The 27,127-nt window shown below is 33.1% G+C and overlaps 8 protein-coding genes across 9 annotated transcripts; 3 read left to right on the forward strand and 5 right to left on the reverse strand.

Moving 5' to 3' along the window:
- Window positions 1-138: 138 nt before the first annotated feature.
- Window positions 139-2,328, reverse strand: LOC116349145 (general transcription factor IIF subunit 1). Its single transcript, XM_031780438.1, has 6 exons — window positions 2,195-2,328; window positions 1,816-2,119; window positions 1,354-1,724; window positions 1,056-1,280; window positions 495-997; window positions 139-426 (listed from the first exon to the last, which is right to left on the reverse strand). The coding sequence occupies exons 1-6, from the start codon at window positions 2,231-2,233 to the stop codon at window positions 219-221; spliced, it is 1,650 nt and encodes a 549-aa protein (XP_031636298.1). The 5' UTR covers window positions 2,234-2,328; the 3' UTR covers window positions 139-218.
- Window positions 2,329-2,564: 236 nt separating this feature from the next.
- LOC116349062 lies at window positions 2,565-3,608 on the reverse strand. Its single transcript, XM_031780316.1, has 4 exons — window positions 3,316-3,608; window positions 2,965-3,257; window positions 2,787-2,903; window positions 2,565-2,724 (listed from the first exon to the last, which is right to left on the reverse strand). Exons 1-4 carry the CDS (start codon window positions 3,421-3,423, stop codon window positions 2,565-2,567), a joined length of 678 nt encoding a protein of 225 aa, XP_031636176.1. The 5' UTR covers window positions 3,424-3,608.
- Window positions 3,609-3,972: 364 nt separating this feature from the next.
- LOC116349213 lies at window positions 3,973-5,039 on the reverse strand. 2 transcript variants are annotated; one of them, XM_031780549.1, is made up of 4 exons: window positions 5,006-5,039; window positions 4,707-4,936; window positions 4,291-4,553; window positions 3,973-4,221 (listed from the first exon to the last, which is right to left on the reverse strand). In XM_031780549.1, the coding sequence occupies exons 2-4, from the start codon at window positions 4,926-4,928 to the stop codon at window positions 4,080-4,082; spliced, it is 627 nt and encodes a 208-aa protein (XP_031636409.1). In that variant the 5' UTR covers window positions 4,929-4,936; window positions 5,006-5,039; the 3' UTR covers window positions 3,973-4,079. The 2 variants fall into 2 exon arrangements, with proteins under 2 accessions (XP_031636409.1, XP_031636408.1); XM_031780548.1 differs by having other exon boundaries at window positions 4,291-4,634.
- Window positions 5,040-5,617: 578 nt separating this feature from the next.
- LOC116349063 lies at window positions 5,618-6,322 on the reverse strand. Its single transcript, XM_031780317.1, has 4 exons — window positions 6,178-6,322; window positions 5,970-6,115; window positions 5,806-5,913; window positions 5,618-5,735 (listed from the first exon to the last, which is right to left on the reverse strand). The coding sequence occupies exons 1-4, from the start codon at window positions 6,181-6,183 to the stop codon at window positions 5,618-5,620; spliced, it is 378 nt and encodes a 125-aa protein (XP_031636177.1). The 5' UTR covers window positions 6,184-6,322.
- Window positions 6,323-8,260: 1,938 nt separating this feature from the next.
- Window positions 8,261-13,546, forward strand: LOC116349064. The gene is made up of 12 exons (XM_031780318.1): window positions 8,261-8,456; window positions 8,535-8,587; window positions 8,658-9,238; window positions 9,305-9,505; window positions 9,608-9,721; window positions 9,802-9,926; window positions 11,595-12,167; window positions 12,256-12,321; window positions 12,397-12,817; window positions 12,934-13,128; window positions 13,210-13,323; window positions 13,409-13,546. The coding sequence occupies exons 1-12, from the start codon at window positions 8,282-8,284 to the stop codon at window positions 13,539-13,541; spliced, it is 2,751 nt and encodes a 916-aa protein (XP_031636178.1). The 5' UTR covers window positions 8,261-8,281; the 3' UTR covers window positions 13,542-13,546.
- A 127-nt stretch (window positions 13,547-13,673) lies between these two features.
- LOC116349211 (formin-like protein 7) lies at window positions 13,674-15,547 on the reverse strand. The gene is made up of 6 exons (XM_031780545.1): window positions 15,271-15,547; window positions 14,884-15,169; window positions 14,546-14,817; window positions 14,186-14,472; window positions 13,946-14,056; window positions 13,674-13,859 (listed from the first exon to the last, which is right to left on the reverse strand). Exons 1-6 carry the CDS (start codon window positions 15,463-15,465, stop codon window positions 13,718-13,720), a joined length of 1,293 nt encoding a protein of 430 aa, XP_031636405.1. The 5' UTR covers window positions 15,466-15,547; the 3' UTR covers window positions 13,674-13,717.
- A 702-nt stretch (window positions 15,548-16,249) lies between these two features.
- LOC116349194 lies at window positions 16,250-17,483 on the forward strand. Its single transcript, XM_031780507.1, has 5 exons — window positions 16,250-16,613; window positions 16,714-16,759; window positions 16,817-16,970; window positions 17,074-17,184; window positions 17,304-17,483. Exons 1-5 carry the CDS (start codon window positions 16,389-16,391, stop codon window positions 17,473-17,475), a joined length of 708 nt encoding a protein of 235 aa, XP_031636367.1. The 5' UTR covers window positions 16,250-16,388; the 3' UTR covers window positions 17,476-17,483.
- A 430-nt stretch (window positions 17,484-17,913) lies between these two features.
- Window positions 17,914-18,786, forward strand: LOC116349065 (the record flags this gene model as incomplete). The annotated part of the gene is made up of 4 exons (XM_031780319.1): window positions 17,914-18,105; window positions 18,168-18,223; window positions 18,295-18,441; window positions 18,504-18,786. Coding segments are annotated over 4 exons (678 nt in total), but the record flags the coding sequence as incomplete, so codon positions are not given.
- Between the last annotated feature and the right edge of the window lie 8,341 nt (window positions 18,787-27,127).

Consider the following 27,127-nt stretch of genomic DNA (forward strand, 5'->3'; position numbering starts at 1 on the left):
GATTACTACGAAGTAATCAAATAGGGTCAAGGCTATATTTTCATTATTTGAAAATGTAGCATGACCCCTTTTTTTCAGTGTTTACATGGTATTTATTATTCATTGACCTTTGTTTTGAAAAAACAAAAAAAAAAACAATTTTGCTATTGATTAGAAATATAATTGTTAAATGTGCAAACAACCGGCAAATCTGTTGTCTGACAATTTTGCGTTCCCTCTTATTTATTTTTAATGCTTAGATACATTTTTCCCTGGATAGTCTGTTTGACCGGATTGATTTTCTTCAGGATTTGTGTCATCGTGTTTACCAATTTTTCGCTTGATACTCCGGTCTTTTTATTTTTAAATTTGGATAGAAGTTCGGTTGTGGTCATTGGTTTGCGCATCAAATAACGTCGTACAGCTTCTTCGGTGATACCATTGTCACTGTTTGATAAAAATGAATAAATAAATGAGTAAAGTATCCAAGGTAAGTCGATATAATAATGCCTTACTCTCTATTGCTCGAGATAGCTCCAGCAAAAGATGCCGGTACGGAAGGTGATGCATCGTATTTTGTTTTCTTGGCCGGTGTAACATTCGGGCTGTTACTGTTTTCGGAAGCACCATTACTATTACCAGCAGATCCCAAATCGGTCGGTAGTTTTCGTTTCAGTCCGCTTGGGCCAGCTGCCAATGCATCGGTAATGCTTGGAGATGCCGATCTTGAATTATTTGCACTGTTGCCATTCAGTTTTTTCGGTTTCTTTGTTTCAGCCTCCGAATCACTGCTATCGGAACTTAAGTCACTCAGCGATTCCTTCTTTTCGCCATCTTTTGATTTTTTCGGTTTCGATTTTTTCTTATCTTTTGTATTGTTCTCCTTGGTCTCTTTCTTCTTTTCACCATCTTTGCTTGATTCATCGCTCGAATTTTTCTCTTCTTCCGATTCTTCGTCAGATGTTAGCAATTTACGTAATCCATCTTCTTCGGCAACCGATTTCATTTCTTTGTCCACCTTTGGAAAGCAAATTTAAATTTTGATTCGGTCAAGAGTACTTGATAATAGTTTGTACCTGTAATTCAGGATCAGATTCATCGGAATCGCTTGATTCAATGTAATCCATTTCACGGCCCTCTTCATCTCCATCATCAGACTCCTCGAAGGCCTCGTCATCACTGCCATTCTTCTTCTTCTTCTTCTTTGGAGGTAATTTCTTGCCTTTTTTCTTCTTTGAGTCTGCATCACTATCCTCATCGTTCTTCTTTTCATCTTCCGAATCACTATCATCATCTGAATCCTGTGTAAACACACACAACAAACGAGTGAATGAGTCATATTGTGACACTTGATACCTCAATGCGAATACATACCATCATAATGTCATCGGCATCGCTGATTTTAAATTCTTTCCCCTTTTTACCGGACAATTTTAATTTTGCTTCCTCTGGATCATCTTGTCCTTCTTCGTCGCCCTTCAAACGATGGCGCATCATCAATGAAAAGTGATTCATAACCTTATTTCGTCGACCAAACACTTGTTCGGCTTCTTCGGCCGAGAGTGCTTTGTATCGTTGAATTGGCTGGAAGTTGTACCATTCGTTGAGCGGATATGCTTCGATTGCACCATCTGGAGCATGGGCAAATACATAAAACGATGCATATGCACCCACACCACCTTCACGAATGCCACGAAATTTTTTGCCAGATTTACCGTCAACCTTCAGGATCCACGGCTGTAAATCTGCAGAAATGAAAATGCCAACACATCACTTTAGCACACCATTCGTGGGAATGAAAACGAAAATCTTTTAGTTGATATAACTTTAGATTACCTTGTTTATATTTGCGCGGTTGATAGCCAAACTTTTTACGCCGAAGTTCTTCTTTCATGTCTCGATTGTATTCCGATCCAGCGCCATATTTTGGCATTTCTTCTTCAATGCCACTGCGTGCGTCACGAAGATTATTTTCACGTTCCATTTTGACATTTTTCCACTGTGCAAAGTCGACTTTGAGCGTTGCATTAAAACGCATCACATGGTGCAATTTTTTCAGATTTTTTGGAATTCGAACGGTAAATTCTTGCACGTGAACAGACGATGCAGCACTGTTCGATGCTGATGTCGACGCAGTTTTCTTTATTTTATAATTTAAAAAACAAAACATTTTACAAATGAAATTTTTTGATTTTTTTCAATTATTTATACTTACTGCTAGCGAACGAGCACTTCCTGGAGTCGGTTGAGACATATTTACCCTCGATTTAGATGTTTGATGATTGTAAACTGTACTAAAGTATCACAGTTCAACTTACTGTGAAAACAAATTGGCATTTTTGATGATTTTCACTTGACTTTTGGACGACTAGATGCAAACGTCAAATTCGAATTTCACAATATGGTGAAATTGCATGTGTTGAGTTTCACACAACCTCAATAGGTGGAGTCAGTGTGCAAAGAAAAAATGCGGTTTTTTTTTTCAACATAAATATTAAATTTAAAAAAATTGAATTATTTTTCTTAAAAAGATTTTATTTTTATTAATCTATTTGTTGGCAATTATAATCGTCATTGTTGAATATTTATTCAATCAATAAATGAGAAAAGTTATTTAATATGGAATTTTCACATTCCGAGTAAATAACATCGCAATCATGACCATTTTCACCAATCTTCTGGGCTGTTTCATACTTTTGGCGTTCGTGTTTTTCATGCTCGGCAAAACCGTTATGGTTTGAAGGTCTAAAAGTATTTGGTTTTTGGTTAATATCGCACAAAGTATCATATTTATCTCTGATAATTACGTTAATACAAAATTTATGACATCCATCAATAAATGCTCTTCATCATCTTCTTTATGCAGTGGATGTCTGGCAAGTTCGCATATTGCTTTTTTCAAACAGCTTCGGTCGTAGCCAATTCTATCGAAAGAAAATATTTATGAACTAATAAATCAATGTCAATTGAAATAAATGAACATACTCAACGAAATTATCTTCAATGCTTTCATAGAATTCTGCTGCTGTTAAATCTTTGCCAACCAAATTACTGGATCCATCGATGCTTCTCGATTGCATACGATTATCGGTATCGTTGTTTGTTGTAGATGGGGAACCCTTAAAATCGCGACTATTGAAAATATTTTGATAATACGTTGCATTGTAAAAATTTGACAAAGCAAACGGTTCATTGTAGTTGAATTGAAATCCAACGTTGAAGAATAATTTCCGAAGTGGATTTTTATATGGGATCGGCCACGAAACACAACATACGACCTGATAAAAAAAAGTAAGTAAAACATCTTAATTAAATCTTGAAATGATTAGATCTTACTTGCATCAGTGTATATTGAGACCAAATGAGTCCATTGACAGCACCAAATTGTATTGGACTTAAAACGAAGCATATTAAAATGCAGCAGAACACTTCACTCCACTTCATAATTGTTATTCGTTGTGATGGCGGCTATTCAGGAAACAACTAAGTCCATTGACTGTTGATATTTTTAGATTGCCAAAATGTTTACGCTTCCTTTGTTATTCAAATGAATTATTTGGTTGCCGAAATAGAAATATCTCAATTACGCGGTATTAAATGCGTTATATGACTCAATCGTTATATGGACTTCAATTGTAATTTGATACTGAAGCATGAAAAACACTTTTATCGACACTTGGTTCGGCCTTACATCTCCAAATAATTTGTGTCAATATTAACTAAAATGGAACACAATTCTCAGTGTGTTTGATTTGTATTTAAGATTCTAATTGATATGGCAAACAAACGCTTTCACACACGTCAACCCAAATCTGTATTACTACCTAGTGATTGAAACATTCACGTTTCAGCACGTGATGAAATCGCCCTGCATAAATCACTTTTGTTAATTTTGCTTTGGTTTAGTTCTTAAAACAATGGACCGACTATAATTACAGAAACAAAGAGAGAAGCGAAAATGGAAGAAATAGAGTATAAGTAAACAGAAAAGAATTGGCCATGTGACAAAATAGATGTTGCATTTTATTTGAAATCTTGGTCAAACGCAAACAATTTACAAAACACTACATTATTCAACACGGAACACAACACTGGAACTGCTATTCATGAGTCAAATATGAAAATTTATCCAAAAATCCATCACCAAATGGACAGCCATACAGTCGTGCACAATCCGCACCCTGCTCGCCAGCCATTCGGGCGTTTTTGTAGTCATCGTTTATTACTTCATCCATACTTGGACTGCGTGGAAAAGAAATCAAAGAAGGAAATTACTTGGAAGTCCGTGTGTATTATTTACTGTGTTCTTACGTTAAAATTAGATGAATAATTTCTTCAAAAACACCTCGACGAACAATTGGATGTTCAGCGGCGTCGCAAATTGATTTAAGCAAACACTGACGGCCCGGTTTTCCTTTGCTGTCCAAAAATAATGTCAGAGCGCCATAAATTAGATCCCGCGTCAAATCCCTGGTATAAACACCTTTTTGGTCGTACAATTTCTTTTGTGTGCGTAAATCTCGCGTAAAACGATTCCATAAAAACGTTGCATTCGGAATTGCCACGTATTGCGCCTGAAAATTGTACGCTAAATTTAATGTTCGCCAATTTACACGATCTCGTGTTTCGACTGGTGCCAAAAAACCCAAAACTATCTATAAAAAATATCCATTTCATATAGAATCAGAACGAAATAAAATAAATGATTTTTATCAATTGTATTTTACCTTTGATATTCCACCGCCAATCCATAACAGATATCGTTTATCACGTTTTAACACTTTTCCGGTATCCAATAGAGAATCAACGCCATCGTTTCTGTTGATAGCAGCATTCAAATCATTTTCCATGTTATCTATCGATAGCAATGAACTTTTTCCACAAAACACCACTTTCAAATAAAAAACGATGAAAAGTGAAAACAAACTCCAAAACATCGTTCTGTTCATGATTCAACCTGAAAAATATTCGAAACAAAAAAATTAATTTTGATTAGTTAATTGAAAAGAGTTTGAGTTTAACTAACCATAAGTCAAGACACAAATGTGTAGTAATCGAATGTTCACTTCAAACTGAATTCATTAAATGATGTATGAATTGTACATGGAGCTTACCGATCAATGGTGGTATTGGTTTCACGCTTGAAGCTTCTTCTTCTTCTCTGTTTATTCACGGTAGTTTTGTTTTTACGTTGAATGTTAATAACGGTGTAAAATAGTGTGAATACGAGCAAGATATGTCGCATGGTATACAATTAGGACAAAGAACTAATCTTTATGATCGAAAAAGAATTTATATCAGGAATGATTTATTCAGGAGGAAAATGAGGAAGAAAAGGGCACCAAGGAGAATCCTCAATTGAAGAGGACAATCCTTTTAACCAGAAAGTGAGTGTTTGTAATAATAATAGCTTTAAAAAACGTTTCCTCATTAATTCGTCCACAGTGCCCTCCGCCTCCTCTCAATATTCCTTCTCCGTTCTCTTCAAAGAAACAATGCAACATTGCAATCGAGATCCTAAGAAATTCCATTTATTTTTTAGATAACATTTTTTCGAAATGAAACCAAATTCTTCTCATTACTACGTAAATTTAGTTTATTTTTTTTTTGTGATTGAAATTCGTAGAATGTTCCTAATTTATGCTAGATCCGTGTATGGTGTTAAGTTTGATAGTCTTAATGGACATTTGGTCGAATATTCCATGCATTTATCGACATTAAACGCTGTATATATTTCATCGCCAGCTTGTGGTAGTCTGAAACGGAAAACACTAAATTAAAATACCAAATGCTTTCGAACAATTGATGCAAGGTGGAAATTCTAACCGAAAAATTAGTTGATACAGTCGAGTAAACATTCCGGATTCAATTGAAATAGTTGAACTGGCATCACACAACAATTTTGAGAGACAAGCACTTCCATCAAAACCATGGCTAAAACACAAATTTCTCAAATATCATAGCCGAATTCTGCAATGCTATAAACTTACTGATCAATGAGTTCCACCATGCTGTCGTAGACATCTCGTCGTTTGATTCTTATATCATTTTCAATGGGATAGTTGGCTCGATATCCATAAGCAAATGCCAATAATTGATTAGCCGATAGCACATTCGCTTTGACATTGGCTCGAAACTGCAAGCAATTAAATATTTCTTCAAGTGAAATGAATATTTTAATTGATAATTATCACTTACAAACATTCTTGATTTTGGAATGAAATCCAAATATCGTTTGTGTCGCACAATGGTCGAATTCGTCGGCGCATCCACAGCCAGTGATATTCCTTTGAAGTCATGCGAATAAATTGCAATGAATAAATTCAGAATTAAAATTAGCAAAATAACAACATTCATTATTTTATTAATATTGTTACAACACACTCGAAACGAGACTGAAACAAACTCGAAAAATCAAGTGACCAATTTGAATCCGTGATGACTTGTGTGACATTTACTTTTCCCATTTCTCTTGTTCTAAATAATTTTTATTTTCTTTTCATTTGAGTAAATAGAACGAATGCAAAGGTAACTCAAAATCAAGTTACCACAAATATTTTCAGAAGTTTACTGTTAAATTTGCTACTAATTTTTTGAACAAATACCACACAATATTTTGACGCACATCAAAACGAAACGATTTAATTTATTCGTCGACATTAATAAACAGTTCACAAAAGCTAAGTTTGTCTTTTCCCTATACACATACGCATTTCTTTCTCTCTTTCAATACCGTCTTTTCAAAAAGTTTCTGGCCTCATCATGTGACATCTTTATTAAATTGTTTTAAACCAAAATCGTGCACTTGACACATGTGGTTCTAATGAAGTTTGACTTTGATTTTTCATTGAAAATATTGATTTGAATGGTCGTTATATGGAATGTATGGAATGATAACTGGAAAATGTTTAGAAACAAGTTGTCTGCTCTGTACATGTTGTCATTTGATTTAAAAACATGTTCACAAAATATTTATTTCGAAATTGGAAAAGCAATTTTAATAGTAGTTGGAGTGTAATTGAAAATGCATCTCTGCTGTGTGCACACACAAAATTTCACTGTGATGTGAGAACAAACATCCATTGCTTATCCAAATAAATACAACACACACACATTCACACATTAAACGGACACATTGAATGAAACTTAAGTTTTCAAATGCTGAAATCTTGACAAATAAATAGAAATAATGTGTTTCATTTTGAGTAAAAGAGATCACTGAAACCGGAATATTTATTTATTTTTCGCATTGCTGTTTTGGAATTTCTGTTGGTTTTTCTTTCATTCACTTCTAGCTGCCTGACTCTTGTGTTATTTGTCCAGATTGTTTGCAAGCACAAATATCAAACGGAAGTAAAAATGCATTTCAAATGTGTGAAAAGTGTGTGTTTGCATTGGTATATGTTGATATCACGTTTTGAGTGCATCCATCTGCTCAGTGTTTGTTCACTTCTGCATGAAGTAACAAGAATCAGAATGAACATTTTCGAATGGCATTTGAGCAGAGATTCGAATGACGTGCGATTTAATTAATGTTACATGCCAGCACACTAAGTAAATACCATCCGACACATCCATTAAACGAAGATGCTCGAAGAGCAGAGTGACAAAATTACATCTTCTCTTTTTTTCAACCGAACAACTGAACAGACGTTTACATTTTTGGTGTGTAACATTGTGCGAAGAAAAACGTAAGATTGCCAGCCAGCAAGTACCTTTGACTTTCTGTTCCAATAACGGTCATTTTATAACATGATCCGAAAAATAGCAAAGAACACTCACAACATTTTATTGGGACGTACGGTGAAAAAAATTCTTCATTAGCTTTGGTTGAATCATTCAAAATCACCATTCACCGAATACATACATTTCAAAATGGTTTTGTTGTTGTTGATGATTTTGCGTCAAACATTTCGTTCCATTTTGTGCTCAAGAACCGTCGTTTCGTTTAGCTCAAATCAAATTTTCTTTCATTTAACATTAATTAATTGTTACTGTTAGTCAGAGTAGCTACAATAGCACTGCACCATCTTCAAATTAATTTAATCAAAGGCAATATATACATTTTGGTCTTTTTTCTACTTTTGTATTCATATTCGTTCTTGTTCGTTTTTTCCGTCTCTTTTCCATTTGATGTCTTTGAATTACTAATTAACGTGCCATCAACCAATGAAGCATTTAATATGACATCTATCATTCCATTTTCTACGATTGAATCAACAAGATTCATTCATTTGCTGTGCATATCGTTTATTACATCTTCTGTAATTTTACTCAATAAAATTGTCTCTCGAACGGAAAAATGTTCTTTAACAAAAACTTTTTTTGCTGTTTACTGTTTTTGTTTGTATTTTGCATAGAGCAAATGCAGACTCTATCAAGAATTGACGATGAGGTTCCCACAAAAAAGGTCGAAAGAAAACTATCACGCAAAAAGAGGTATCTCATCTTTCCTGTCGGCAGTTCAATACAATTAGGTAGGTTCCAAAACATTTTTAGAAAAATTATCGTTTCATGTAAATTGCTTTATTGATTTTTATTTTAAACCATTTCAGTCTATGATCAGACAATCACAATTCCAGATTACACGCTTTACGTGACGACAGGTGTATGTAATGCATGTTGGTTGTTTTTTTCTGCTCATAAATCATGGTCAATTCTAATTATATCATTTACAGATCACGGTTGCATTAGCTTACGGTTTGCCGGATAAACCAACATATCCTGAACAGGAGCTAATGGAACAATACGAAAATGGAAAATTGCCATTACTATTACGCAAGGAGGATAAAAATGTCACCGATTTAAATAGAAAAGGGGAAATTAAAGCATCCACCGCATCATCGAACATTGTAAATAAACCAAACGATTCGAGTTACTCAAATCACCATTACAACGGAAATGATGTTATGAATCGAATTGCAAATTATTATAAATATCTACAGCGTCGGAAGCCTGATTCATACTATTTCGGAAATTCGCCATTGAACCCAGCGAATTTCAACAAAAATACCTATTGCAACACTCGCAATTGTTCATATAATACAAATTCCAACTATTATTACTCAAATGTGAAAGATTATAATCGCAATAGCGATTACAATTCAATGTACAATGTTCGACCCCCATATTCAAGCACATATGGTGGTGCTGATCAATACAATGCATTTGCGAAATATTTGAACAATACATATTTTCAACCATGGCTCAAATCTGCCACTCAAATGAAAACCACCACAATACAACCACCAAAGGCGACGTAAGAATTTTTCATACATTTCAATGCATTTTTCAAATCATTTTGGCTTTCATCGTATTTTCACAGCTCGGTAACGGTGAATAGTACGAAATCAACAAAAAACCCGGATTTGAAGCCCGTTATAAACAAATTGCATACGGTTTATGTGGCAATGGGAAAACGAAGTGTACGAGATGCATCGCTTAGTTTTGAGGAAAAGTTTTATCTGGATCATCATCGAAATACACGTCATAAACTATACGAAATGATCGAAAAATATCTTTTTGCGTAAGCGTTACATTCATACACTGTCGAAATTTCATAATTATTTATTATTTCATTTCAAGTTTAATAGTTTTTTTTGTTATCAACTTTGAAATTCAATTTCAGCAAAGGGTATAATGGAACGGAATGTGTGTTGAAAACATTATGTGAAGTTGGACAAAAGCGTCACGAAACCGAGCCAGGTTCATTTTTGGCGGAAATTGTTCGTGTTGTATTCAGGTGAGACTATCAAAATGCAAATTGTATTTTGGAAAATGATTGGTGCTTGGTGCTAAAACTCAACCAATTTATTTCGACAGTTTGCCGGTGGCTCAACTACAGCGTGTTGTTCATAAGCGCCACATTGATTACGATGATGCACATCAAACGACTGTTGATTGTGTCGCCAAATATTCGTTATGTCCGGATAGCATTTGGAACGCTGGTTTTCTCATCGAATCTGATGCAACTTTTGACAATCATCAAAATAATTTTCAAAATGTTCAAGCTCAAAACAAATAAACGACAACAAAAGAAAACCTCTGTAGCATTTAATTTATGTGCAAATGATTGTTTCGAAACCAATTTCTGGCTGTATAAGTAATGCACGATGGGATTTTTCATTAATATCTGGTTCGCAACATAATCAAATGTTGATTAGCACAACAGCCAAACGATAAACGACAAATTGAAGACAAACGACCAACGATATCACGTTGTCCGTGTGTGCGAACGAAATATGTATATTCCTATTTAAAACCGATTTTCATGGCGGAGTATTCGTGCATGCTTTACACTTTGTGTATATTCATTAAATGCATTAATTACATGTTTCGAGCTGTTGAATGTTTGACGTCATGCAATTATCGATGGTCAATGACTTGTTACCTCTCTCTCGCTCCATTCTACTCTCTCTCTGTCCTAATCTATCCGCTACTTTTCTCTCTCTCACTTGACTGATTACCAACTATGATGTGAACAAATCCACCTATTTCCCCAGATAGATGCTGTTATACAAAACAAATGTGTGACTTATGGAAGTGGCATTGTTTCGGAACTATTTAATTTGCACGATGAATTCCATTTCATAATGAACATAGTGCATTTCGGTTCATTAAATTGTTTAACATATCCAACATGTAAAACCATACATGTATACCATTGATCAATGAAATGTTCATTCCAAAAACATCCCAACGTGCTCTGTTCTGAATTATTCATCGAAAAAATTGGTTTTGTTCATTACAACTCATTTTAATTCTCATTTGAATCGTTTGATTTCACAAACATTTTATCATTACGCGAAAAAAAATCCCTTCCATCAATCACCAAGTGCTTTTTTTCCGCTTAATAAGGTTGTTTGTGACAATCGTTCTAATCGATTCTAATTTATTCAGTGTGTAATTCGTGTGCCCCGTTTAAATGTTGGAAGTACCAATTTCTGTGAAACTCTAACGGTCTTATGCACGGTTCAGTAAATTATAACAAATATTAAATAAATTTAACGATAAATTTTTGCTCCAAATTCATTGATCTCATAGTTGTACGGTTTAAATGCGAAAAAAAGTGTAACGGACATTTAAATAACTGACACGAAATTTAAATTGTGCATAAATTTTTGTGGAACTGGAAAGAGCAAATTAAATGGACAAATAGGGAAAATCGACTTATCAATGGTTCGAGTGAATGCAATCAAAAACGTGTTTGTCACTATCTCGATTGATTTTCAAACAGACGCCACTTCGTGCGCTTTTTTCGGAAGTAATAAGTTTACTTTTAACGTCATTTCAAAAGAGTTACGACGCCGACTTCCTTTCTATTTTCAATCGATTTTCGCCAATCAATTTTTCTTTCTTTCACCGTAACTAAGTGACTGTGATTTTTGAATCAGCGTTCGAATGAATGTTTGTTTTTGCGAGTAGTAAAAAAGTATTAAATTTGTTGAATTCTAGTGGAGTCCGAACTGTTAAGTGTTTACATTATCTTCATTTATAATTTAAAAGTGTGAACATTTCTTACCTGTTTTTATTTTCATTCCTGTTCATTTCGCTTAATTGTAATTGGTTGGCGAAAAAAAGGTGTAAAATCAAAAGTGACGCAACGTTTTAATTAGAAGTTATTATGGCACGAAAGCATTCGCAGCTCTCGACATTATGTCATTCAAGTTTGGTTGTTGTTTTTGTCGGCTTTCCGGCTCGTAAATTAATTATTTTCATGTTGATGCATTTGGTATTGTCACCATTTATATTAATTACTACGGCCGACACTTTAAATGGAAGCAGCAACAACAACAACAATCAAGCATCTGTGCCGGATTCGGTTGCCAAACAACAATTTGGTTCCGCATTGAATGTAAATGCAAAATTAAATTGTGTCAAGACGAAATGCACGCTTGACGGCTCCTTGACGGATGCCATCCAGACGAATGCAGACCAAAGAAAAAGTGCAAACGGAAATTCAATTTTGAAGCAAAGTAATATCACCGAACACGAAGAACAGCCATATGATGTCGATTTATCTACGACGGAAAATGCATCAATACATAATCAATCACGGCAAACAAACCCTTCAAGCGAATCACAACGGACGAAGCGTGACGATAGAACTTTTAATAAAGACGGCGAACGAGTGCTGTCAAGGAAACGCAGATATTTGATCTTTCCTCCCGGGTCTTCCATGCAAATCGGTACGGTGAACCGTTTTCAATTAGAATCCATACCTTTCGTTTCGTTTCGTCTCAATATAACCTTTAAAGATGATTTTTTTGCAAATAGTTTACGATACATATCACCCGATTGTTGGGTACAGCAACTACCTTACTCTCGGAATTACGGCTGCGAGTAAGCATATTCATAGATTAAAAGCTGTTGATGTGATTTAAACTGTTTTTGTTCTCTTTTTTTTTCTATGGAAAGTGGCCTGGGAGCTGCCATCGGAACCGATTTATTTGGACGAACAGCTACGTGATCAATATGAAATGGGCGAATTACCATTGCTTCATCGAAATGATAAAAATGTGACAAATGTACAATATGTGCTTCCGTCGAAAAAGAATGCTGCCGATGCAAATCATATCAATTACTATACAAATATTCCGAAAGAAAAATTTACAAACGATAAAAACCAATACCAATCACCGTCCAAGTCGTACTATCAATCCGGATACAAACCATCATCGTATATGGCACAAGCAGCCAATGCACAATCCAATTCAAATAAAATCCAACAATATATTTCATATGCCGATAGTTTGATGAAACAATTTAAAAAAATCACTGAAAAAATTCCACAAAATCGACCATTGAGCACAAAAGATTTTCAGGAATTTACTAACATGTGAATATGCAATTCTATCTATTCATTTTTTTCTTTTTGAAATTTCCATTTTATTTGTAAATATTTTTTGATATTTTGGACTTGCTCTCTCTCTCTCTCGCTCTTTTCATCTCAAGTCTATCCGAAAATGTAAAGGCCAATCGGAAAGTTGATTCAAACTATCAGAGACGAACAAACTACGCCCACATTATTCATCCAGCTTTTAAAAAGCGTAGCATCGATGAGCTGACACCATTGGAGAAATTCGATTTAAACTTACATCGGAATTCACGACATGCATTGTATAAGCAAATCAATACATTTCTTAAAACGTAAATCACCAATACTAAAACGATCAAAACAACAACAACAAATTCACAAAACTAAAATGCCCATTTTCATTTGATTTAAAGGCAAGGCAGTAAGGGCGATCAGTGTGTTTTAAAGATGTTATGCGAAACGGGACAACGCAAACATAATGTGGAGCCTGAAAGCATGGTCGTCGAATTACTTCGAACCGTTTTTACGTACGTGTCGCAAACTTTTCCATTTTATCTTTGCCGCATCTTTTCTATCATAAAACTAAAATCGCTTTTTCATTTATTTACGTAGTTTACCAGAACCACTCGAGCCGACCACTCATCCCATGCATGGCAAATATGATGAAGCTCACGCTTCAACAGAAAATTGTCAACAACTATATCCCGACTGTAAAGAAAGCGTTTGGAATTCAAAATATAAGTAATGACTTGGATGCGAAAATAAATATTATTCAGTTACAAAACGGAAACTTGATCGAATAGAATTATTTCACCATTTATGCCGTTCGATTTTTATTTAGAGAAAAAAAGATTTAATGTCATTTTTATTAGCCATTTCGAATCGATTATTTCTTTTATTGAACAATTTCTCAATTTAAACTTAAAGAATTGGTCTGTCTTTGCTCATTAAAAAACCCAACACACTAAACCGACATTTTTCCGAGTAAATTGTGTCACAGTCCTCCTCAGTTGCTTGGGTTGCTCGCGCATATTCATCATTCACCTCGTCTTCAGGTGGCAAACTGAAAATTAATAAGTTTTCTTAGAAATCATCTTTCGTAATTTTTTTTTTTTTTTTTGAAATAGTTAAAATAAATTCTCTACTCACGTGAAAAGGATACGAAATATGTCTTGGAAAAGAGATTTGCCCGGTGGTAATAAATAATGCTTTGCCTCACATATCATCCGTAATATACAAGATTTCGTATCGAATTGTTTGCTGAAATAGAACAATCGTATATTTCTTTTTGTTTTCTTGTTCTCTAAAACAGTCTGTGCCCCGATCGAATTCAAAGAAATCGAGATGAAAACGAAGGGAAAATAAAATAATAGAAAATCGTTTAGTTACAATGACATAAATGACTCAAGTTGATCGAAAATGTCTCGTCTCTCACGAGCAGCTCGATTGTAATAGTTGTTAGAATATCCTCTATAATTTGATTCAAATGGATGCGCATCTCTGTGTTGGTATCGCCATGCATTCTCCTTTGTGTTTGAATAAATGCTATTTTCTTTTTGCATCGTTTGTACATTCACCCGATTCTGTGATTGTTTTTTGCCGTAAGAACTATAATATCGATCATTATAAGTTTTCCAATCATTGTATCCTTTTGAATTGCTCGTCGGATTCCAGGACTGAAGAAAACGATTCAATTTAAATAAATAACATTTATATAGTCAGACTGTAAAATAGATTCACTTTTCTCACCGATTCATATTGATTATATTGTTGATGTGGCCATGAAGACGTTGAGTATTTTGAATATTCACTGAAAAAACGACGTGGTGGTATTTTTTGTGATTGATTCCCATTTTTATCCACATATATTTCACCTGGGTGTGTGCCCACGTCGAAATTCGGATCAGATATAATTGTGCCGGGCGTAATTCCGATTTCTTGATCAGTCGGTAATCTACCGTCTGGTAAATTGGCAGGCGTTGGTAAAAATGGTGTGCCAACATTAATTGGCCCAGGTGGAGCTAAAATTAAATCAAATATGAAATATTCTGCGCGGTAGAGGTCAAAATAAAGAAGCGTTTTCATACGATTATCGTTTGTAGGTTGATCATTTTGAGCGATTGGTGGTGGCGGCGGTGGCGGTGGTGGAGGTTGAGGAATATTGGGTGGAATTTGTGGGCCCACATTGTTTGGTAGAACGCCTTCGTTCTCGTCTTCTTCATCCGATGGTGGTGGTGGAGGCGGTATTGGCTTCTTTGTTGGATACCAATCTTCGATCTTATTCTGCAGCGGGTAAAAAATATCAACCTCGCCAATTGTATTTATACCCGACGGTGAACGTGGAACTAATGTCTTTGTAAAAGACATTGTTGTCTAAAAATGGTGAAAACAATTTCCATTAAAATCATTAAAATAATTGCGTTTAATCCAATTTTCATCGATTTTTAAATGACACAAAACCCATTAACACATACAACAATGGCGGCTCCCGGAGGAAACAGCAGAAAGCGCTTTTTACGCCGTAAAATTCGTTGAAATCGTAATCCATTTGGTTCGAATGCGGTTATATTCCTATTCACATCGGTGGGCCATGCGGTGTCCGCACTGAGAATCGATTCAATTAACAAAATTTCTGCAAAAATTACCGATATCAAGGCCACAATATTCATGTTAGCAATTTGTTTTGAATAACACTGTTTATGCGGTGTTCGTTAATCGGATGATTTTAACGTTGCGGTTCGGAATGATAAAGCGTAAATAAGCTCAACGTATTAATGCACACGATTAGTGCGAACACTTTATGACCAACTCAAGCATGAATGCTCAACGGAATAAAAAAAAAATTACGAATTTATTCACACGTCAAATCATATGTACAACGGAGAAGCCGACAAGCACAAGTGGCACAAAGTCTGCATAAAGAGTTCATAAACGTGTTTTTTTCATTAACACCTTCTGACATTTCGTATTGGTATTCTTTTTATATATATTCAACGAATATTAAAGCGAGCACGATTTGGCATGAAACGAATTTATATTGACCATTGGCAGGAATCATCTTTCAATTATGCTTTTTTTTGTATTCTCATTTTTCGAATTGGAGCAACATCCGTAAACTAATTTGTGCTATCTGAATTTCAAAATTCATTTGAATAAGCCTATTCTAACTGAAACATGATAGGCTCCGTATGCATGCATCATATAGAAGATTTACCGCTAGAAGACAATGTAACACCATACACCGTACACACATATACACATTCATGTGTCAAAATAATTGTTGATTCGTCTTATATGGTATGTAAACGAGACGCGAAATTGCGTAGCAAAAGCAAACAGTTGACTTGTCTCGACACGGCCACCGCTTTGGTATGGGTTATGATACGTTAATATGCAAAAACTCAGTACATTTTAGCTTTGAAACGTGCAATATAGACATTTCGTTTCCAGTAGCATACACACATAGTATCTTGTTCATATCCAGATAATTATTGAAACCAAATATCCTCATTTGCTCTTGAATTTGTACAAAATTTCACCGAAATAATCAGTTGGCGGGTTGCATTAATTGCTTTTGTGGTTTAAATCAACTATGGATCGTATTGTGAATGTTAGAAGTGTAACAACCATTTTAATGGCAGTTTTCATTGTTGTTGTGCATAATGTCCATTGCATCGAATCAACTGCTTTTCATAGCGGTTCGATTACAAATTCAATACGAAATTCGAGCGAAAATGTGCCCAACGAAATGGGTACAGCAAAATTATTGTCGCGTCGCAAACGATATGTTGCATTTCCAGAAGGTTCATCGTTTTCGGTTTGTTCAATTGTAGATTTATTTAACAAAATCAGCTTTGATTGAAAATTGATAAATTTCTTTTATTTCACATCAATCGGACCATTTGGTGAATGAATAGGTTGCATTTTGTGCTACCATCGGTATGATTGGAAACCCAGAACTTGGTAGGTTCTTTTTTATTAAAAAAAAATCCTATATTATTTTTAAGTTCTTATCGTTAGACTACATGTCGTGGGCGCTCAATTGGGGGCTAGCGTACGATCTACCGAACGAAACATGGGTGATACAACATCGACATGAAAAATACCCGAAGCCATTGGTGCAACGGCGTCATCGTCGTGATTTATACAATCGCCTGGAAGTTGCCATCGACAAGTTCGTTGTTATAAACAATTAGTCTCACATATTCACCAATCAAATGCCAAACGTAACGGTATTAACGGTTATTTTTTTTTTGTTCCATTTCTTGTCGGTTCAGCATGGGATATAATGGACGTGAATGCATTTTACGTGCCCTGTGTGAAAGTGCACAGTATTTTTTCGGCAAGGGAACGAATATGGTCGAAGAATTGATTCGCATTGTGTTCACGTGAGTGGTTCGAGAGTTGTTTTTATCTCTTCATTTGTGTGTCATGCATCGTCTATTCAAATTTTTATTGACTTTTCCGTGATGCGAATATTGATTTTTTTTGTTTGTTTCTTTTTTAGATTGCCTGATACAAAAGTGCTGTCATTCGAACACAATGACCTACATGATTACGACCGCGCTCATCGCATGGGAAAAAACAATGTTTATTGTTCATCAGCGTTTCGTGACTGTAGCATTTCCTTGATTGAATTGGCTTTAGGTCGATATGCCAAACCATATAATTTCATGTAACAGATGTGAAAATTTTATCTCTCGTACCATTTGTTGTCATGATGAATAAAAGTTGAAATGTTCAGTTTTTTGCGTTTTTTTTTCTCTCAGCATGTTCGGTCGGGGTCAGTGATTGACTACGACGTTTTGTTAATTGTCAAATAACGAAAGACTCAGCATCTTTTTTTTTCTTCAATTATCGTTTTTTTTTTCTATGTCAAAATCTATTTATGTTCATTCGATAAACACCTCGAAACAAGAAATTAGAAGACAAAATGATGAAATTGACAACAAATTTCACACTCCATATTTTTGGTTCGATAACATGTAACCAAGTGTCATTCGATCTTAATTTTAATCGAATTCAGTCAAGTTTGATTTAAATTTCTGTTCATTCAAAATTAATTTTCATTTTGAAGAAAAATGATACAAAAATTTGAATTTTATTCAACAATCGTATTTTTAACAATAGCCTTTCTGACAGAGTTGACAATTATTGTTGATGCTGAAGAAATAATAAACAACCAAAATTCATCAACTTCATTGGAATCATTGATTGAACAAAATTTAAATCGTACGGAAAATGTGACAAATCATTTGAAATCGCGACGCAAACGATATGTAGCCTTCCCAGAAGGTTCTTCGTTTTCGGTAAAATATTAACAAGAAAAGTTCATACAAAATGTATATAATTATTTCGGTTTAAATTTTAGGTTGCTTTTTGTGCTACGGTTGGATTTGTTGGAAATCCAAATTTTATTTACTTCAGGTCGGAATGCAAAAACATATAATTTAATGTAACAGATGTTAAAATTGCAATGGTTTTTTTTTAACTTTTAGTTGGGCTATTAATTGGGGCGTTGCATACGATTTACCAAACGATACATGGATCCTTAATGAACGAAATCGAAAAGTATTTCCCAAACAAATTGTTCAACGTCGTCATCGTCGCGATTTATACGACCGCCTCGAAGTACTCATCGACAAGTAAGTTTAAAATTATAAAAACCTATAATAATAGAATGATAATACAGTGTTTTCATTTTCAGCATGGGTTATAATGGACGTCAATGCATTTTACGTGCATTGTGCGAAAGTTCACAGTTTTTCTCGAAAAAATCAACGAACATGGTCGAAGAAATGATTCGAACCATTTTTACATTGCCATCGATGAGGGTGCTGCCATTTGAGCATCCAGATTTGGTGATTTATGACAAAGCTCATCGCAAGGGAAGAGACAAAGTATATTGTGCTTCCGTTTTTTCGGAATGTAATTTTTCATTAATCGAACTGGCGCTTGGTGAATATTCTACACCATTTAATTTTATGTAATATTTACCATTTATCAACAATGCAATAAATGTATATTTGAATAAATGTATTTCAATGTCGCTATTTATTAAAAATAGTAAAAAATTGCCCCCTGGATATTTATTACTTTCCTGTACAACATTTTTTTCCGAAGTGTACAAAGGAAAACAAAACTATCGAAGAGCCAATTTTGGAAAATGACTAAGAACGACTTTTCCAACTTCAAGCACTTCAAAGTAGAAATTTTCCATATAAAATGTTGCAAGTAAATTATCGGCTCATGTGTTTTGCACACAATATATTGAGCTGAATATTCATTTGAAATGAAACGAAATAGCACGCTATTTTTGATAAAACAATAGAAGTGATTGTTTTGGTTATAAAACACTTACGTTGGTACAATAATTATAACAATCACTTCTATTATTTTATCAAAAATAGCGTGCTATTTCTTTTCAAATGAATATTCAGCCCAATATATTGTCTGGTTTTTTGGATCCCAAATCATAAAAATCTTTAATAATTTTGGTTTAAAAAACAATGAAAATGGCTAAGAAAGACTATTATATAATTAGATTTCAGTGGTGTGAAATGAAGAAAAATTGTAAGTATTCAACGAGCTGTAGGTAAAAATCTGAATTATAAATAAATGTATTCTAAATAAAAGTAGAACTAAATAGAAAGGAAACACATTTCATTTTATATAATTTTATTAACGCATAACATTTATTTATATAATTTTAATAATAATTTTGAGTTGATGTTATTTTGTGTGTCTTTTCACAAGTTTCCATTTTTGCATCATTTTTTTTTTGTTTTATACAATTTCTATAGTAATAATAATAATAATAATCATTTTTTTGTCATTTTGTTTAATGTGTGCCAAATCTGTAAATCATCTTTTACATTTAATTTGAATTTAATTTCTTTAATTTGTTCACATTTAAAATTTTGTATCTATTTCCATCCAATAATGAATTAGGTATTATAATGCGTCAATATATTGGTATTTTCCATGTTAATGGTTTCTTTTTTTTATTCATTTTCCGTATAATCTAGTCAATAATCATCACTCTAGTCTTTTTGTTCATTTTCTGTTTTTTTGTATATTCAATTGTTATAAACAACATGTTTTTTGTGTTTGATTTGCTTCTTAATTCAAACTGATTATTAACTACATCAATGTTAATTTTTTTCATATTATCTATCAAATATTCATTTGATGTTGTGTCAATGTGCCCAATTTCATTTGGCAATGATTAGGAAAATGCACACGGTATATGTTTCTCTCTGTTTGTCTCATCAATAATCATCAACAAATCAATGTGTGAATGTTATTTATTCGAATTTCTATTACAATAACTGTTTTTTTTTTGACTAAAAATTGGTTTTAGATTTAAGCCTTATCGCTAGCTGCTGTCTATGATGCATTTAATTCGGTGAGTACACAAAACTCCGTTTGTTTGACAGAAGAAAAGAAAAAAATCGGTGTTTAATTAACTACAATTGTTTTTTTTTTCGTTCTATATGTGTGTTTGTGTATGTGTTATGATTAATATACATTTGCATTTACACCATAGGCTAGCTGTGCTATTGCTCCATTTGTGTGATGTATTTTTCATAATAAATATTCGTGCTTTGCGTGTGTTTTTTGTGTTAATGTTTGCAAAACGATGTTTGCATTTTTGTTTTGTTTCTAATTTGGTATTATATTCATCAAAATATCTACCATGACAAGTAGCATTTTAAAAATGATTAATTTTAATGTTTTTAGTTAATAGTGTGACTGTGTATCTTTCTGGTTTTAATATACACCATGGTTTCATTTGTTTTAAATCCCATTAAATTTAGTTTTTATAATTACATTTTGATTGCTGTTTCGATTCGATGGTGAACCCGGCGCAACAATACGCCATTTTCTTCTTAAATCTAACCATCATTCTTACATTCATTTGAACAAACATAAAACAAAACAAACCACGCATGCATATTCATATGAAATTGATTTGAAACATAAATTCCATTCGCATATTCATTCGACTAAATACTAGCAGACAGATTTTATCCGTCCGTTTATTTTTAGTTTTTTTTTTCTTCGTAAATTTTAATTATACATTTAATTTATATATTTCAAATGATTAAACCTACGATTTAATTATACAATTTATAAAGTTTATTTGTTGTTTACTTTTACTTAGTTTTACATTTCAATTCGTATCCGTCGATCCGAACGCGGATCGATTAGTGTAAGATTTGTAAATGCTACAATTATATTAAGACTAATCATTACTTGTATGGTGTTCTCCAGTGATTTTTTTTTACTTATATACGAATATTCATTCATATTTTAAAATTAATAATTAAGTAGCTTTTCCGCTATGCAGTTTTTCCTTGTGTGTGTTATAGAGCAATATACAATACTTTTTCTTTAAATGGATAGTGAAATATATTTTTTTTTTCAGCTTGACTAATCGGTTTAATTATTAAACCGTCATTTCCATTGCATCTTTTATGTACATAAAATTGAATTTAAAACACTCATATATTCATTTAACAGTGACCTAAGGAAAATGTTTGAAACAATAGAAGAAGAAGAAGACAACAGAAAAACGTATATAATAAAATTTCGACACAAAGAGAGATAAAACTTAACAAAATACTTTTAATTAAAAAAAAATCTCTAGATTTTGAAAGGAGCTGGTGAATAAGTGAGTCTTATGACAAATTTAAAAGTTTAATGCGAGTAAAAGAGACAACCGCATATACTTCACTTACTCCTTTGGATTCAGTCATTTTGATCAGTTGCTGCTGTTTACTGTTGACATTGGTTAGCGACTGTTGACATTGCTGTTTACTGTTGACATTGCCAACCAGTGGTTAGCGAATGCAAGCTCCAACTCAATGCAATATGACATACGTACGCGCCCGATTAAACGTATTCGCCATAGTCAGGGATTGTTCCTCTGCATAGGAAGAATCTCCTCCTAGCTTCTCATGAGGAAGTGGGATGGTGAGAAGGAGTGCTCTTCAATAGAACAGGATCCGTATCAGAGATCTCTCCTTCTCACAATTCCTCCTCTTCAGAGAAACAATTCCTGCTCATAGTACACTGTGTCGCTGGGAGAAAAAACATACTGGTAAACAGTAACTGTCAATGACTCCAAACATAGATCAACATTTTTTGAATGGTAGGAACTTTCTACTAAGAATAGTACGTTCTTTTGTTTATGAAATACATGAAATTGTCCCGTAAATTCTGTGCAGAGCCCACTCATTTTCACCGATACATATCTTTATTCCATTTGTTTGGGTTTTTTCCACAAGATTCAGAGACAATTTCACGTATATTCTTCCAATTGTACCAAAGTGATGGAACGAACTTTGAAATGTACGAAACCGTAACTGAATAAAAGAAAAATGAAAAATATACTTGAAATTATTTACAATACAAAGACAGAAAATAAGAATTATCTTGCTAATGTAAATGAATTAGTCGGAATGGAGTTATTGTATGCATTTCAGCATACAGATGAATATTTAAAATATTCAAATAGCCTGACAATCATGCATGAACATTCATTTTACGATAAATATGCAAATAACTATACTGTTATAATATGCTAGAGTAACCGTTTTGCGCCCCGTTTTTATTTGATTGAGTTTCATTTTAATATAGATATATTCAACAAGTGTCTCTGTGTGTGGTGTGTGTGTGTTAAATTAGACCGAATGACAATGGAACACGAATGCATTCTCATACAGGTGAATGCGATAATTTTTCGTGATGACAAGTGCACTGTGCACTGTGCGAAGAGCATTCGTTTCGTTTTGGATTTGGGTATTTTAGTAGTGGGTATTCGAGTAATCCTCCAAACAAATTAATTCACATTAAAATTTAGTAAGTCTTTTTTGTTTTCCTCGGTTTTCCTATTTTGTCTTAAATAATATGCCTAGCAAAATCATTGTTTGCGCTTTTTTTCTCACTTTGTGTTGGTTTTATTGTTTCAAAAACTCGGATTTGATTTGCTTTCACTTAAAATGCAAAAAATCATCCTAATTTCTAAAGCTTATGTAGATAAGTATCGGTTGCATTGTATATTCAAATCAAAATAAGTGACCAAATATGGCAACCGGTTCGTAGAAAACGGTCCGATTTCACGTGAAAAAAGAAAAGAAAAGAAAAGCACGTTTAATTTTGATAAAAAAGATCAAATTTCAGAATAATTGAAAAAAATCATTTAAAAAAACGATTTTCTCCATATTACGGCTTTTCATTTTTCTTTTATTCTAATCCCATGTATTAGGATTGTTGTTCTTGTTTTCGTGCTTTTTCTTTGTTATGTTTTTTGTTGTCGCAACATTGAAAATTGACTGAACTGAATTTATGATTGTTGGTGTTTACCGGCATATTCGAATTTAATGGGTTTATAGTCAGTGTTGAATAAAAATGTGAGACGGAAAAGGAATAAGGCCAAAAAACTATCTGACCGTTTGATTGGAAGACACTCGATTTGAAATCAGGGTCATGCCATAATGTCCATATGTATTTTATCATATTTTTTTTTTATTTTCGTTTACTTACGAACTTACAATAATATTAGACTTAAATAAGTGTGGTTTTTGGGTGTCGTTTGTGTATATTACTTTTATTACGAAAATGTTAATGCTCAATTATGCGGTTTGGGTCTTCAGAACGTTGTTGTTTTTTTTTAAACAAATGTTAGTTTTGTTTCACAGATAGTAATGAGGTTTCATTGCAATTGATTTGTGCTTTTGTCTTTTTGATTCGGTGATAACGAGAGGTGCTCATATACTTGTATTTTAAATTAGAACCGTTGTTCGTATCATCGTGCTCCGTTCGAAGCTTCACAATTAATCCTATTAAAATCGTATTGGATTCTCTTTATATTCTGCCAACATATGCTTTATACAGAAAAATCAAACCAAAAATATTGTTCAATATTTACATATTCAACGAGCAAAACAAAATTCAAAAAAATAAATAAATACAAAACTATGAAATGAACAAAGCAACTACTTAGATTTTAAACCATTTTCGTCTATATATACAAAATCTACAGCTTGCCACTATTTGTTTTGAGGTTTTACAACTTCTCTCTTTACAACTTGCAAACTAGAAATACCGTAGCATCTATCGACTTAGGCTAGCCTACAATGGATATTTTTATTTGTTTTTCGGTTTTATTGTGTGTGTGTGTGAGTGAGTGTGCTTGTTTTCTGTTCTGTCTGCTATCGAGCATATTTCGACTTGTTCGTTGTGTTTATTTTCGTTTTGTTAATTTTTTGGAACACAAACAAAACTCGTAAAGGACTTTCAAAGAATTCGAACGAATGAATTTGAGAGTTTTGCAGAGGTGATCGCTTTGTTTTTGTCTTCATTTTTGTTACAATTAAATTCTGTTTGATTGAGGTTGTACGATGTTTCGACACAAAATAAAAGCGATAAATGGGAGTTTCACTAGACATTTTTTTTTTTCGAAAATGCAAAGTGCGTTAGGTTTGTATAAATAGTGAGTGTCTGTGTTATGGTTAGACTATTGAAAATCGTAAATATTTCCTGTGTTTAAAAGAGTGTTAAATTCAGTTTAAAACCATCTTAATTATAAACTTAAGCCTATCGCTAAGTTTACCTTAAACTATGTCTTAAAAAAATGTTAACTTTGTGCATTTCTCGAAATAATGAATCTAAAAATTTACAGTTATTTTACTTTACGTTTTTTTAAATACGATATTATTATCTAAACTTTAGATAGATTCTAAAGTTATGTGTAATTTTGTGTTAGACTGTAGTACTACTAGTATTATTTTCATTCGTATGTTTAATTGGAATAGACCGAAAGCACACAATCTTCATTTTGTTATGAGTACAACTTGACGTCAGCTTCAAAACAGACAGGCATCGGAAGTTATAACGGACCAAAATACACCTTTATATGCTATATAGTTCTATCGCGTTGCCCCCTTTGATTTAATTTACAGTTTCAAAGGGTTGCTTCTTTTTTATCCATAGATGGATATCTTAATCTATTTGCCTAGAGTTAGTGTTAACGTGAATAATTCAATGATTTTCAATGTACATTATAAATTGATGTTTTTGGTTTGTTTTCAAATTTTGCGTGTACTTGTGGGAAAGAGTATTTGATTTTGATTTTTTTGTTTTTGAAAAAAATAACTAAGATATTTACACACAAAACATATGCCACTAATTTGAAATATTTACGCACAGATGGACGTTGTGGTGTAGAAAAACCGAAAATTCCGATTCTTATGTGAAACCTGCTCGAAGAAAATGTATCAAAGATGGATTTGGCAATATGAATAAGAACGACATTCTTCTGCATATCATCGAACGGCATATGCTTTAAATCAATTTACCAAGGACGCATTCGGTTTTTTCTTTGTTTATCTAAACGGAAACCTGTTTGGGGTATATTTTTTGAGTGTGTGTGTGTTTGTTTCTTTTTACTATGGGTCGCGAAATAAATGGTGCTACTACCGTTAGCAATGTAAAAGTCTACATTCTTTATTTGCATTCTTTCTCTCTTTATCGCATTGTCTTCAATTCGTTATAGAAGTTTGAGTGTGCATTTATGCATTTATGGTAATTTCTCAGTTTGGCCCAGCACAGATCCTATTTATTATTCCGTTTGTCGAACGCGTGCAATTTATTGTTTTAAAAAAAACAAAGAATTAAAAAAACAAAAATCGTTCATTCAAAATTATGCCTAATATCAACACATGAATTAAAATGATTCTTCATTCACTTATTCATATCAATAATAAAAATATTCTTTTCAAATAAACATTCAATAATATTATCAATAAATGAATGTTTTGAATCGTTTTTTTTCTCTTCATTTTTGTTTTAAATTGTTTAAGTTCATTTCAATTTATCTTCTTCATTTTTTTATTAAATATATGACACAACCAGTGAGAGCATTTATTTGCGTTTCATTTATTTAAAATTTAATGTTAATTTTAAGTGATTTTATTGATTAAACATTAAGTTAATTCATAAAATTTTTGGTTTTGTCCTTCTATTCGATGTTCAAACATGTAGGATCTATTTTCTTTTGTGTTTAAAACATAATACAAATGAAAAGTGGTTAAGTTAAATGACGAACGTTCATCGTCAAAATGATAAAATGCAAGTAAGTGGTAATTGTATAATCATGAATAAAATAACGAAGTAATAAAGTTTGGAATGACGAGAAAAATATGACGGTGATGAATTCATTCTGTGTGAAATGATTTTCCAGGAAGTGCATCTTACGATCGCATCATGATATACATGACTTGCTGTTGCTGAAATGCATTTTTTTTAGTCAACTTACAATGTTGCGTAACTTTTTCCACTCAAAGTTTTATGAAAGCGGCTGAGAAAAACTTTTAATTAAGTAAATAACAGAGAAATAACAGAGAAATATCAAAGAAATGATATTTCATGTTACATGATGTAGTCTGTTATACGCTGCTCAATCGTGAGGAACATAAGATAGTTGTGAAAAGTATCGTGTCAATTCAAAAGCTTCTTCTTTGAATTATCCCAAATACAATTTTTGAAACAGTATGATTGCAGCATTTATACGGCAATAGTTACTACCTGCGTTGCAGTAAAGCATCAAACTCTATTGAAAAATGACTTTTACTTCAATAGTTTGTATTAAACTTTATTTGTTGTTAATTCAGCGAAACTATTGATTTTCCATCCAAAAATGGACAACTAATATACTCATTGCCATGAGAAGGCTGCGAACACACATTTTTTGGATGAAAAAAAAAGAGAGATAACAACAGCAAAAGCAGCAAAACATTGTAATTTGCAGCCAAGCCCTATTTTAATGATAATAATCCCAACGATTCTCATTAAAAAAGATTTTCTGTCGGATTTCTTTACATTTTCTGGAAATTTAGTATTCAACTCATCAAACGCAAAAAAGCAGCCACATAATTATATCTCAGATTTCAAACAAAAAAAAGAACGCAGCGCGAAAAAACCAATTAAAATTACAGAAAAAAGATAAAAATACGAAAATGCAGACATTTTTCTTTGTCATTATTATTATCATCGTCTTCGTGATGGCCGTCGTCGATCTTGTTAAATGATACATACCTACGGCCACTTCGTTGTTTTGACGTGAATGGAATGCATTAAAAAAAGCATGGTTTCATGGGGATAAAGCTCATCATGTGCGTGTATCGCATCTACGCATCCATTCTTTTTCGCATTTCAGACAAATAAATAGAAAAGCGACATTTCGAAATTACAATCATGATTAAAAATTAACTTTTTTTTTCACTCATCCGAATCATGTCTGCCGACTTTGCCGCAATAAATCAT

Source organism: Contarinia nasturtii, unplaced genomic scaffold (assembly GCF_009176525.2).
Source record: "Contarinia nasturtii isolate CC-2019 unplaced genomic scaffold, AAFC_CNas_1.1 Cnas_scaffold_2806, whole genome shotgun sequence".
NCBI lineage: Eukaryota > Metazoa > Arthropoda > Insecta > Diptera > Cecidomyiidae > Contarinia > Contarinia nasturtii.